This window comes from Phragmites australis, chromosome 17 (assembly GCF_958298935.1).
Source record: "Phragmites australis chromosome 17, lpPhrAust1.1, whole genome shotgun sequence".
NCBI lineage: Eukaryota > Viridiplantae > Streptophyta > Magnoliopsida > Poales > Poaceae > Phragmites > Phragmites australis.
The window spans coordinates 26,443,376-26,456,421 of NC_084937.1; the positions used below are offsets into that span (position 1 = coordinate 26,443,376).

General features: G+C 43.4%; 1 protein-coding gene across 1 annotated transcript; it reads right to left on the reverse strand.

The window, feature by feature from the left end:
* Window positions 1-11,799: 11,799 nt before the first annotated feature.
* LOC133897697 (uncharacterized) lies at window positions 11,800-12,662 on the reverse strand. The gene has a single exon (XM_062338500.1). It carries the CDS (start codon window positions 12,620-12,622, stop codon window positions 11,987-11,989), a length of 636 nt encoding a protein of 211 aa, XP_062194484.1. The 5' UTR covers window positions 12,623-12,662; the 3' UTR covers window positions 11,800-11,986.
* Between the last annotated feature and the right edge of the window lie 384 nt (window positions 12,663-13,046).

Genomic DNA, 13,046 nt, shown 5'->3' on the forward strand with positions numbered 1-13,046 from the left:
CTCGATAAATTTAAGATATTTAAGGCTGAAGTAGAAAATCAGCACAACCTGAAGATTAAAGTAGTGAGATTGGATCGCGGGGGAGAATATTATGGGAGGCATACCACATATGGGCAAATCCCTGGTCCTTTTGCCAGACTCCTTCAGGAAAATGGTATAGTAGCCCAATATTCTACACCTGGTGAACCTCAGCAAAACGGGGTAGCTGAGCGACGCAACCGCACGCTTATGGACATGGTGCGAAGTATGCTCAACTATTCTAGTTTACCAGTTGGACTGTGGATGGAGGCACTTAAGACAGCCACACACATTCTTAATCGGGTTCCCAGTAAATCAGTTCCAAAAACACCATATGAATTATGGACTGGAAGAAAACCCTCTTTAAAGTATTTACGTGTGTGGGGCTGTGCAGCTGAAGCTAAAGTCTTTAATCCACACATTGGGAAACTAGATCCTAAGACAGTTAGTTGTCACTTTATCGGGTATCCAGAAAGATCAAAGGGATATCGTTTTTACTGTCCAGATAGGATCACTAAGTTCGTAGAAACAAGACACGCTGTGTTTCTTGAAAATGGGGATATGGAGCCAAGGGAAGTTGATCTTGAAGAAAAACGGGTTTATGTTCCTACTCCACTGATACAAGAGTCACACATCCCTGTGCCTCAGGTGGTTGCACCTTCAGTAGAAACTAACGTCAGTACACCCCCTGTTGAGGTCTCTGAAATTCCTAATGATATACCTAACGATGAGCCTCAGCAGTCCCCTGCAGTACCCAGTCCTTGTCCTGCAGTGCATAATGAACCGATCAGAAGATCACAGCGTGACAGGAGACCTGCCATCTCGAACGATTATATCGTTTATATGAATGAGGATGTTAATGACATAGGGAAGACAGAAGATCCCAACTCATATAAAGAAGCCATGATGAGTAAGCATTCGTCTGAGTGGCTTAATGCCATGAATGACGAATTAAAATCTATGAGCGATAATGATGTATGGGACCTAGTAGAAATTCCTGACGGAGCCAAAACAGTAGGCTGTAAATGGGTCTACAAAACAAAACATGACTCTAATGGGAACATCGAAAGGTTCAAAGCAAGGCTCGTAGCTAAAGGCTTCTCGCAAAGAGAAGGAATCGATTATAATGAAACTTTCTCTCCTGTATCAAGTAAAGATTCTTTCAGAATAATTATGGCGCTCACAGCACATTATGATTTAGAGCTGCATCAAATGGATGTAAAAACGGCATTCCTTAATGGTGACTTGGAAGAAAATGTTTACATGGCTCAGCCAGAAGGTTTTGTCATGAAAGACAACGAACATTTGGGATGTCGCCTTAAGAAATCAATTTATGGTCTAAAACAAGCGTCTAGACAGTGGTATCTCAAGTTTGACAAAGTCATCAGAAATTTTGGCTTTAAAGAAAATGAAGTTGATAACTGCATTTATATAAAGTTTAAAAGGGGGAAATTCACCATCTTAGTTCTTTATGTGGATGATATCTTATTGGCCAGCAGTGATAAGAATATGCTGTTTGAGACCAAGAGATTTCTTTCCTCTAATTTTGATATGAAGGATCTCGGTGAGGCCTCTTATGTTCTTGGCATTGAAATTCATCGAGATCGGTCCAAAGGAACATTAGGTTTATCTCAAAAGGCATACATTGACAGAGTACTAAAGAAATACAATATGCATAAGTGCTCTGCCACGCCTGCTCCTATTGTTAAGGGCGATAAGTTTGGGACATATCAATGTCCAAGGAACCAATATGAAATTGATCAAATGAAGACGGTTCCTTATGCTTCAGCTGTCGGAAGCATTATGTATGCTCAAGTTTGTACACGCCCTGACTTAGCTTTCGTGACCGGGATGCTTGGCAGATATCAATCAAATCCAGGACCGGACCACTGGAAAGCCGTTAAGAAAGTCCTTCGTTATTTGCAAGGCACTAAGAACTACATGCTTATATTTAGAAAATCCGATAACCTTGAAGTCATTGGTTATTCGGATGCAGACTTTGCGGGGTGTGTAGACACTAAGAAATCCACATCAGGTTATATCTTCACCCTTGCTGGAGGAGCTATCTCGTGGAAAAGCTCCAAGCAGACACTTACAGCATCTTCAACGATGCAAGCTGAGTTTGTGGCATGTTATGAGGCTACCGGGCAGGCTGTATGGCTAAAGAACTTTATCCCGGGACTAAGAGTGGTCGACAGTATTGTAAAACCACTCACATTATACTGCGATAATCAACCCGCAGTTTTCTATACGAGTAACAACAAGTCGAGTGGTGCTGCCAAACACATCGACATTAAGTATCACGTTGTGAAAGATAGAATCCAGGATCAAACTATAAGTGTCAAGCATATAAGCACTAAGTCAATGCTTGCGGATCCGCTCACTAAAGGCTTACCACCCCATATTTTTCGTGATCATGTTGCCGGCATGGGGTTATTGGAAAGCCTATGATTCTGGATAAGAGGACCATTATGCCAACCACTCCCATTAGGAATAATGAATTTCCATTTCAAGATGAAATAGTGTACTATGGGTTCTGGGTTTCAGTGGCATTTTATTAGCCGCTGTAATCTTTTGCCTTGGTGTGCTATTTCATTAAGAATGGGCTTATGATGTTAGCCTTTCGATCAAGGGGGAGAATGTTGGAATTGATCTCGGCCTTATCCCTGACGTGACCGAGATAAAAGGAGGACCGTTGCCCTCCATGCGCTCTGATCGGGAGCCCCAACCAACAAATGGTGGTGGTCCCACCTTGTGCTGCGCTTGATAAAAACCAGGGGGGAGTCCCGTAGGGCATGTGACTAGTTTTTCGCATGTTAGGCTGATCTCCCCCCCACAACTCTAATCCGATCCTAAGAGAACGCAGTAAACAAGGTGAAGGCTACTGCCGCCTCTTCATCTAATACGTGCTGGTGATCGACTACATCGGTAGAGCCTCTTCATCACGCCGGCAACCACTTCACCATCATCAGATGGCGTCACCGAACTCAGGTAAACACATCACGCTTCCGCACTTAGGGTGTTTGATCCTAGGACTAGCTATTATGTTGATTAGGTGAAGTTTTAAGATCTAACACTTTGCACACGCATGGCACAAAGTTGCCGACACCGGTCATCAAATGGAGAAAAACTCGCACAAAAGTTAGAAAAAAAAAAAGAAAACCTCGAATTATCTGCGTCGATATCAAGGCTACGATTTCATGGTAGGGTCCGTATAGATATGCAGCTGAGAGCCGGCAGGCAGCAGGAAAAGAGTGAGAAGGAAGCAAGAGCAGCAAAATGAACGGAACTGCAGGTGACGGTAACCTCACCGGCGGCGTGGCACCAGCGGACTATCGTGAGCACGACCGTAATCATGGCACGAACAGTGCCGCTTTTTTTAGTTTAAATTATTTTTGGTTCCGGGACTAAACAACACGCAGTTTGTGAGAGAAACTCGACGAAAGAAATGCGTATGTATCCAAAAGAAGAGGAGAAATGGGACAGTTCGGAAACGCTGGCCGCAAATGCTGCCTCTGCGTTTCCGCTTTCTTGGATGCCGTCCCCCTGCGGGCTCACCAAGTCCTTAAAATCGCTACACACTTGCTAAAGAGTGAGTCCTACTCTGGTTATTATTTTCATGGCGAATTTTGTCATCGACAGACACTAAACTACTATCTCCATCTTAAAATATATGATATTTTAGCCTCTTCTATAATTTTTTAATCTTATCTTTCTATTAAATAACTTCCTTCTCCAGGTAAGTTTTATTTCTCACGCAATAAATAGTATTAAAAGATAATAAGATAATTATTTTATCATTCAACTTAATACTTATACATAATTTTAAAACGTCATATATTTTGAGACGGAAGAAGCATTTCACACCGTTGCGTATTTAGCTGTGCAACATTACAAAATCGTTGTTATTTGTCACAGGGCGCCGCAACCATTTGCGGGGAAACGGCGGCCTGCATGCTCCGACGAGCCTCTCTCTTTGCGGATGGAGGATCAGCGGCTGGCGACCTGTGATCACCGTCCATCTCGTGAGAAGAACGGCATAGGAGAAAGAACTCTATGACACATGGACCCATAGGAAACGAGCATCCTCGCTCACTATGACACATGGACCCTACAAGAAAATAAAGGAAAACAAGAAGATATTGTACATTTGATGGTGGCCCCAACTACCTGAGGGCAAGATGGATTTTCATGCACCTTCTCTCATCTACCTTAGTCAGATATTGTATTTTAATGACTTTAATATTCTGTGGCAAAAATTTGCGGTGTCTATCACCCAATTAGGATAAGTTCGATGTAAAATGGCTAATACCACGAAAGTTTAGTGTACTATGATAAAATTTGCATATTTTCATTGTTAAAAAACAACTCTGATTATTTTAGTTGATAAACTTTGTTTCTATAACGACGTATGTATTGATAGTTCCATATGCATTGATGATCGTATTACAGAAGCACTGAACAAAAGAAGAATGGAGGCCACATATGGTTCGAGTATTTGGTATGCATCCTGTTCACCTGCTGTAGTAGTATGTCAATATGTCACTGCATTAAATTTAAAAATAGGATGCGATAAGGATTTAATAATTAACGATTTACTAGAAATATAATATATCATTTGGATAGAGTAACATTGTACGTATATTCATTATTTTGTGCGGTAATTTTAATAATCGCCGTAAGATAAATAAGATATGTACGGATATTCTAAATAGTTTGTTATGTTTTATACGGAAATTATCCCTAGATTAGTAAAGAATTCTTTAAATAACATAATCTGAGACTCCGAATATATTACACTTCCCCAACCCGGCTATATAAGGAGTGGAGGGGGTACATCGAGGTGAAAAAGGCGAAAGGGAAGTCGGGACAAACCAGAAGGAGACAGGGGCGGAGCCAGGGCCCGTGCTGGGGGTGCTACAGCACGGGCCTAGCCCAGTGAACTAAAGATAAATATGTGTGATAGTAGGCCCAAAAGACTAGAATTCAGTTAAATTTTTATTAGCTCAGCACTGCCTATTGGGCCAGCACCTGTCCATGGGCCATCCTGGCTCCGCCACTGGAAGGAGAGGCAAACAGAAACAAGACAGGATCAGACAGAAATAGAAATAACCCATTAAAACTCACAACAGGTTCAATCTGCAGTCAGATTCATTCTATAAAAGTATCATAATTTAAAACACGAGCTAACTTGTCGAGATTCATAGAAGTATATCTAAACAGCCTATTGTAATTATCTTCTCTTGTGATTAATCAAGTCATCATCGAACGTAGGGTTATTATCTAAAGAGAGATCTAGATATGTATAAAATTTTACATGTTTCTCTTTTATATGCATAGTTGATAAACAGATATCGCTAGACTTTATCAATTGTGGACAGGATGGTTAATTTAAGCGGCAAAACACAAAAAGATGATAAGCTGGACAACACATGAGCTCTTTTGGTGATTGTGCCAGCCTAATCATGCTATTGTTTACCGTTTGTCTTGTCTTAATTTATACTTTCTAGAAAAGTTTCATTTTAACTTGCCCTTAATACATCCACACATATAAATATAAAACTTAATAAATCGCACTGCTTTAGACAAGTGTTTTTTTTGACGATTCTTTAGGTAACTGTTCATAATTATTAGCCAACTGGTTATCTTATTTGTGCACGATCAACGCATTTAAGCTTTCACACAATTACTAAGACCATATTTGTTAGGGCTCTGACTCCTAGCATCATCTTAGATCTAGTATTTATAGGTTAATATAAAGTTATTTAAGTATATATTAGTCTAGAATATAAACAAAATAATTCACTAAACATCCTTAATGTATTCCCAGCTTCAACTTTATAAATTTTTAGAGCTAGATATATCTTTCTCTAAAAAATTTTAGAGTTAAAAGCACTGCTAAACAAGCCATAAAAATATATAAAATTTTCCATGATCACCGAACACTCCATTAGAGACACTCACCGAAGATCTCCAAACAATTCATTCGGTCTCTTTTTTTTCACAAATTGTTAGTGCTAGCTTTTTCAGCCCAAAATATATATAAGATTGATATATTTATGAATAAAAAAGAGTGATATACTTCAACACATCCTAAAACCAGTTAAAAGTGCACACCGAAAGAGCAGATGCTCTGAGATAAAGCATGCACCAATTTTGGGTAGGAAATGCTGGTGGACAGAGTGACCGAGAGAGGCCGGGCGACGGTGGCGGATGGATGCGACATCATATTGTGTGCTCAGGCTTCCCTCCCTCCTCGTTTTGAGTGGGGTTGGCGCCCACTTCTGAGAGTCCGGTGTTTCCCTCCGGTCTGCTCACCTCTCTTTGCTCCTCCGTTCAGATTGACGCAAAACCTCTGTCTAAATGCTGTGGTTAAAATTCATAAACAGGAAGTGATACAGGAAGAGATTTTTTTTCGAAAGGGGTTAGCATTGATTAAACTTGGAGGAACAGTATATCCCCTTTTACACTTAGATCCGTACAACATAGAAATTGAAAAGGAGAACATTGAGGTCCTCAGCGTCTTCTTCCTTCTATACGACGTCTTCCGTCATGTATTCTACTGCTGTGCTGACACAGAACAACGTGAAACGATGAAGGCTAAAACCATCCCTCCTACTAATGTGAACGAAGAAGCCCAAATTTTGAGAAGGCGCAAGATCCAACAACATCGAATCTCCTCCATGGTGCATCTTCTGTCGTGAAAGACCATCAATAACTCTATCACCAGAATCAGCAGAGGAAAACCATAACTGGCACCACCATCCCCAACATCAACAAAGATGGAGACCCAGACTCTAACTCAGCCATCGTCGGATCAAAACTCGGTAACCAAACACGCACAAAAAAGAGGAGCGACAAAATCCCCCTTCTTGCTTCACAACGAAACCTGTAAACAAGTACAAACCTCTTAAGGGGTTGTCGGAGATAAAGTCGACAAAGATGTCGTTGTCATAGACCACCTTAAAGAGCAAAAACCAGCGAGGTACCTCCAACATAGACATCACCGAACCTCAAACTTAGCTAATCTACAGCCCTAGAAGCAACTAACTACAATACCAGCTATCCCGTACGTTGATCTACTAATCCCCATCCTCCTTCTCCAGCACCAGAGAAGTCACCAGAGGAGAGGGGATGGTGAGATCAACAACGGATTGAAAGATCGCCTCGCAGGAGCCTCTGCGTCGCCTTTTCTACTATAGAGAGTGGAACTTACTTCTCGTTATCATCTACACAAAAGCGACTTTAAAGAGAATGAAAACCGGTAATTTTAATGTTTTGTTAATTATGTGAGTAGATAGTACTATAATCATGACGCGACGTAATATCACTCGTGATAAACTCTCTGTAATTTTTTCCCATCTTTTGTTGTTTCAGCCTTCAAATGCTAATGCCATGTAAATCTTAGCAGAGAATGTTGAGTTCTACCGTTCCCGTTCAGCCTCAGGGAGCTGTGAAACACGCGAACAGGGGACACCAAAGCATGTCTGAGCTAGGCATGTCAACGGGGAATATTCCTGCGGGGAATGGGTAACCATCCCCGTCCCCGACCGGGGGAAATTTCCCCGTCCCCGAGCGGGGAAAAAAATTCCCCCATCCCCGCCCCCGCGCGGGGAATGGGTACCCGACGGGGTCCCCGTCCCCGCTATCGAGAAGGAATTTTGGGCTGGGCCGATTGTAGTTAGGTAGAAAATTTTGGGCTGGGCCGATTGAAGTTAAATAAATTCAGCTCAATAAAAATAAAACTTAATATTCAAGGCCCCGCGGGGAAACGGGGACGAGGGATGGGGAATCATCCCCGCCCCGCCATACCCGACGGGGGGGATTTTTTCCCATTAAACTCCCCGTGGGGGAAAAAAATGATCCCATCCCCGTCCCCTAATAAGGGAATTCCCCGTCGGGGAACGGGGAACGAGGAACGGGGCCCGTTGACATCCCTAGTCTGAGCAGACATAACTCTAAAGACGCCACCTTTCTTTTTGGACGGCAACAATGATTCCTGCACGGTGCCACTGTACTGCTGGTTTCCGGCATGCTCAGCACTACAGTACCCATCAGCCGCCAGCCCACCACCACTGCTCTCTCTCAGGCACACACCGCTCACCGGCGGTGGCCGAACGGCGGACGTGCGTGAAGGACAAGGCTCCCCTGACGTATTCCCCGGCCCGGCAGGTCTCCGAGCGGCCAGTAACAGAGAGAGCCCGTACCAGAGCCACAGTCACCGGATCCCGTCGTCAGGGACCGCTAATCTGCTACCAGTACCGAGTCGGTGAGGAGCATTGAAGTCTGCGAGTTCACATCTGCCTTTTTCCCGAGGAATCTCTCTGTTTCTCGCTCACTTTCTTGCTGGTCGTCCACCCAGAGAAGCTTGAAGCTAACGTCTCTTTTGCGATCTGCACGGCTTTGTTTGGCAGATCGATGAGGCGTTTCCTGTGTTCGTTGACCCCCCTATCGACCGCCTGTGGGTGAAGAAGATGATGTGCGTGCTTCTGTGGCGCTGCACGTTCCAACAGAACACATGGTTGATTAGCTAGTGTGTTTCCTGCGAAGGAGCCCTTGTTAACCAGTGTTTGCTTGACACTGACAGCGTCACATCACACAATGGCATCTAGTCGAGCGTCCGAACCAAGTTGGTCATTGCTTGGGTTGCCCCTGAGGGCCTCCCATTTCTCAGGGCACAAGGTTGTCTGCCTCCGTGACGCGGGAGATTGGTTGGTAGCGAGAGCACAGCGACCGCGCGGGAGAAAGAACAAAAAGTTGATGGGTGGTGGGCAGAGCGGTTGGCAGATGCCGTTCGCGTCTCACAGAGGCTTGTAGCCTTGCCTTCGCCTTGGCACGGCCGCAGGGCTCCTGCGCCGCCGCGGCCGTGAGCGAGGAAATTTTTTACCTGCACACGTGAGTTTATTTTTTTTAATTAGACATTTCGAATTCGAGTTAGATATATATATCGAATTTTAAATTATATTTTGTATGTCTAAAATTATTTTTACCAAATCAGATAACTGAATCTGAATCAAATTCCAATACCTGTATCTATGTCGACATAACACATGTGATGGCTTGCCTAAAGACGCCCATTTTCGTCGAGCGTTTCCGTGTGCAGTTGATAGTGAACGACAGAGCTCCCTGGTCTTCGCGAGCCATCAACCAACCGTTGGGTAGCATCGGCGCGCGTACGATCTCGGCAAGCATTAAGAACGGACGCCGTGTTACCGGCCCAGACCTTCGCTTACGGGAGCTCTACGCTGCGTCGTCACGTACACGACGCAACGACCTGCCCCTGCCGCTCGGGGACTGAGACTGTCAGGTACATTCGAGGACTCACTAGCTGACGTGCGAAATAAGCTAGGCCATGCTGGCCCCGTGCGCGGTCAGTACCAGAATCAAAGTGCCATGCTAGTGGCGTAAGTGATTTTTTTTTAAACGAGATGGGCAGGAGAGCTGCCAGCTTTGTATTAAACAGGGAGTTGCCCGACTGGCGAAACAGAAGGACAAGGCCAAGCACAAAAACAAGGAAAAACCAAGGCGAAGAAACAACAGCCGCACCCCAAAGAACCTGAGGACAAAAACGAAATGAATCTCGCCGTATGAAGCACGATAAATGGTGCGCTCCTGCGAAGGCTCAAGTCTCTGCTGCATAAAGAATGATACACAACAACCGGCTTTTTTGTCTTCTCGAAAATACATCTATTTCTCTCTTTCTAGATTTTCTACCCAGACTTCCTAAGTTGCAAAGATGACAAGTGATTTGAGAATTTTTTTTGGAAGAGAGAATGATGAAAGCTAGCAATGTCCACCATTCATGAATGGAGTAGCATTGCGGCCACGCCACAGGCCGAATGGCGGCTATTTGAGCTTCGAGCCAATGATACACCATACTCGCTTGGAAAAGGGGCACTCAGCGACAAGGTGGAAGCCCGATTAGTTGATCTGCTTATAGAGGCGCAAATGGGGTTGTAAGGCTAATTTCTGCTCGTCGGGCGTTCGATGGCTAGCTGCCGCACTGGCCCCAGCGTCCGATCGTTCGTGCTTCAGCTCGTGGTGAGGCCCAGGTGCGAGCCGAACCGGCTAGGGTTTATCTTTGATTTCACACCGAGAAAAAAATGAGATCAGATTTTAATGTTTGGTAAACCTTAAATTGTTTCTGGTCTCATAGCCACTTGTGGCCAAGAAATTATCTCTCACTATCTTTTAAAGATGATCCGTAGTTCAGTCTATTTTGGACCGTCAGTTAGACAAAAAAATTTGCATTCTGGCGAAGCTGAGACATTCCAAATTAACTAAGTGTAGTTCATTGGGATGGAGCAATTGAACATCAAGGAATATGCCGAGGAAACCGTATAGGATAACATGAAGAACTCTCATCATGGAATATGCCAAGGGATGTCGAGCTCCCGCTTCAATCACACTACCTGGAGTACTAGTTGGGGATAACATGAAGAACTCTCATCTACGATACTATTTCGTGCGATTTCCTTTGATATTTATGTTATAGAACATCTTGATCGTTTTTGACGTGTGAGAATTTGAAGATGTGCATGTCAGCCATGTGCGTGAATGGACGTTAGGTCTTGGGCCCTTGACACCTGGGCCTTGCTCGACTCGGCCGAAATAGGGCCACCCTACATTTCGGAGGTACTCAGCACCACCAAAGCCCACGGGGTCCAGGATGTTAGGTCATGTTTGGTTTAACTTCTATTAGCTTTTACTACTTACAAGCTGAAAATTAACTAAGGTTATATTTGTTTTCTATTTCTGGTTCTAGTTATATTTTTGTTATTGCTAGAAGTTAGAAGCTAGAATAAATAGAATTTTGTAGAAGTGGTTTCTAGCTTCTCTAGAAACTTACTTCTGAGGAAAATGAACTAAAACTGAGAAGCTCGCTGAGAGACGTTTTTTTAATAAGCTATGTGCTGAGAAGCCAAAAATTTATTGTAAAAATCAATAACCTATTTCCAAAAGTATCTTTTCAGATAAGTTAAAAGCACAACTTTTTAGAAAAGACCAAAAGTAAAAGCCCAAACAAACAGGCCGTAAGAGTTTGTTTGTTTGGGATTTTGTTTTTGGCTTTTTTGGAAAGGTACTTTTGGATTTTAATTATTGGTTTTTACAATAAATTTTTAATATTTCATCACACCACTTCTCAGAAAAACTACTCTCAACTTCTAGTTTATTTCTTTAGAAGCAGACTTCTGGCTTATCCAGAAGCAGACTTCTGGCTTCTCTAGAAATTATTTTTCAGCAATCTCGTTTATTTGGGTTTCTAGCTTCTGTCAGCAGAAAAGCCAGAAACAGAAGCACAAACAAATATGTCTTGTGATAAGTAAAATTTGTTACTATTACTAGAAGTGGTCTGTAGGAATTTTTATAACTTCTAAAGGATGATGTTTTAAAAAGTATTACATATATTATACATATCAACAGTATCAAAATCCAATTCAGAAGCAGTTTTTCAACCATAGCTTTTAAAATTAGCTTTTGAAAAAGTCTCAGGTCCTTAAACTGGCATATCTCTATTATATAAAATATAAGTTTGAAACATGAGTTTATGTTTGATGTTAACATATCTAATATTTATGTTTTCGTTATAACACACGATCACTTAGCTATTCTTTTGGTGGAAGGTTCACAACAGCATCGCATGCTTCACCTGGTCTTCTGGCGCACAACCTCAACAACCCAACATCACGTTGGCACTCATGCAGGATCCTCAACAACCTGTTCTGTTACTCTGTTGTAACCAGCACTGCACGCTCCTGTACGCTATATATACATGTGATGTGTCAATGAACAGATCAACAACTTCATTATACACTTCTATATGGTATCAAAATAAGTTCATATCCTCTTACACCTAGTTTCTGCTGTAACTCAGTATCTCAACCCCCTTCTATTGTCGCTCAACTTGTCAGTACTGCTCTCTTCATCCTTACACCAAGGCATCAAGCACGAAAGCAAAACAAGATCACTAAAAGCTCAGGTTCATCCGGCTGCGGAACCTCTTTATGAACATATCACAAGCCTCGTCAATCTCATCGTCCATGTTGAACTCCAAACCTTCAACCTCACGGTTGCTTCTGATGATCTCGATGACCGATGGCTCGGCGAGCGCGTCAAGAACGTGAAGATCATCACGATCGTCACGACCATCCTCCTCGTCGTCGTTGTAACAATTGTCATCGTCAAAGAGCGAGTGGGTCCAGTCAGGGTGGCCATCGCCATTTTCGCCAAACATCGCCACCTCAAAGAGATCAAGATCGACCTTGCCATCATGATCACCGGCTAGCTCCGTGCTCGCCGCCATCTCCTTGCGCAGCACCTCGAGAGCCCTGTCGTAGTGCTCCGCCCTGATCTTCTCCCGGTCCGACGACAACACGAGCGCGTGGATCCTGCGAGACACCGCGCCGACCATCGCCATCCTGCGGCGCAACGAGGCCAGTATGATGAGCTTGGTGCGGAGAGCATCGGTCTTGCTCTTCAACGCCGTCACCGCCTTCTTCAGGAGCTCAGGGGCCTTGCTGAACTTCATCTTTGATGTGGACAGCCGATGAAGCTGCTTGTCAAGGGCAATCACTAAGGAGTTGTTGTGCCTCAAGCTTGGCATGAGTGAGCAAGTCAGTGTGCTAAGCTAGACAGTAGGTTAATTTGAGAGTGGCATGGACCTTGTCTTGATTCCCCATGAGGGTATTTATAGCCAGGAACTCGGTGACCACTGACCTGTGTGCAAGTTGCAACTTTGCTCATCCCAAGATCAAACTGTCGGTAGCTTTTCGTTTAAATTAGAAAAATCTTTTGGTAGCTCAAAGCATGAAAGAACCATTTGAAGTAAACAAATAGCCATGTGGAGTAAGCACTACACTTAAGAACATAATGTTGAGAGTGGAAGCAAGCCAATTAAAAGCCCATGGCAAGAAAAGGTAGCAAATTAAAGGGGGAGAAAATTATATGGTGAAAGAATTCCAGTTAGCTAAGAAAGGACACACCTGTCCCAGGGTGAAGATTGGCTCCTCCGGATCCCAAAATCTTCG

Coding starts and splice junctions, on each gene's coding strand:
- LOC133897697 (XM_062338500.1), bottom strand. CDS start 12,622: ATGCCAAGCTTGAGGCACAACAACTCCTTAGTGATTGCCCTTGACAAG.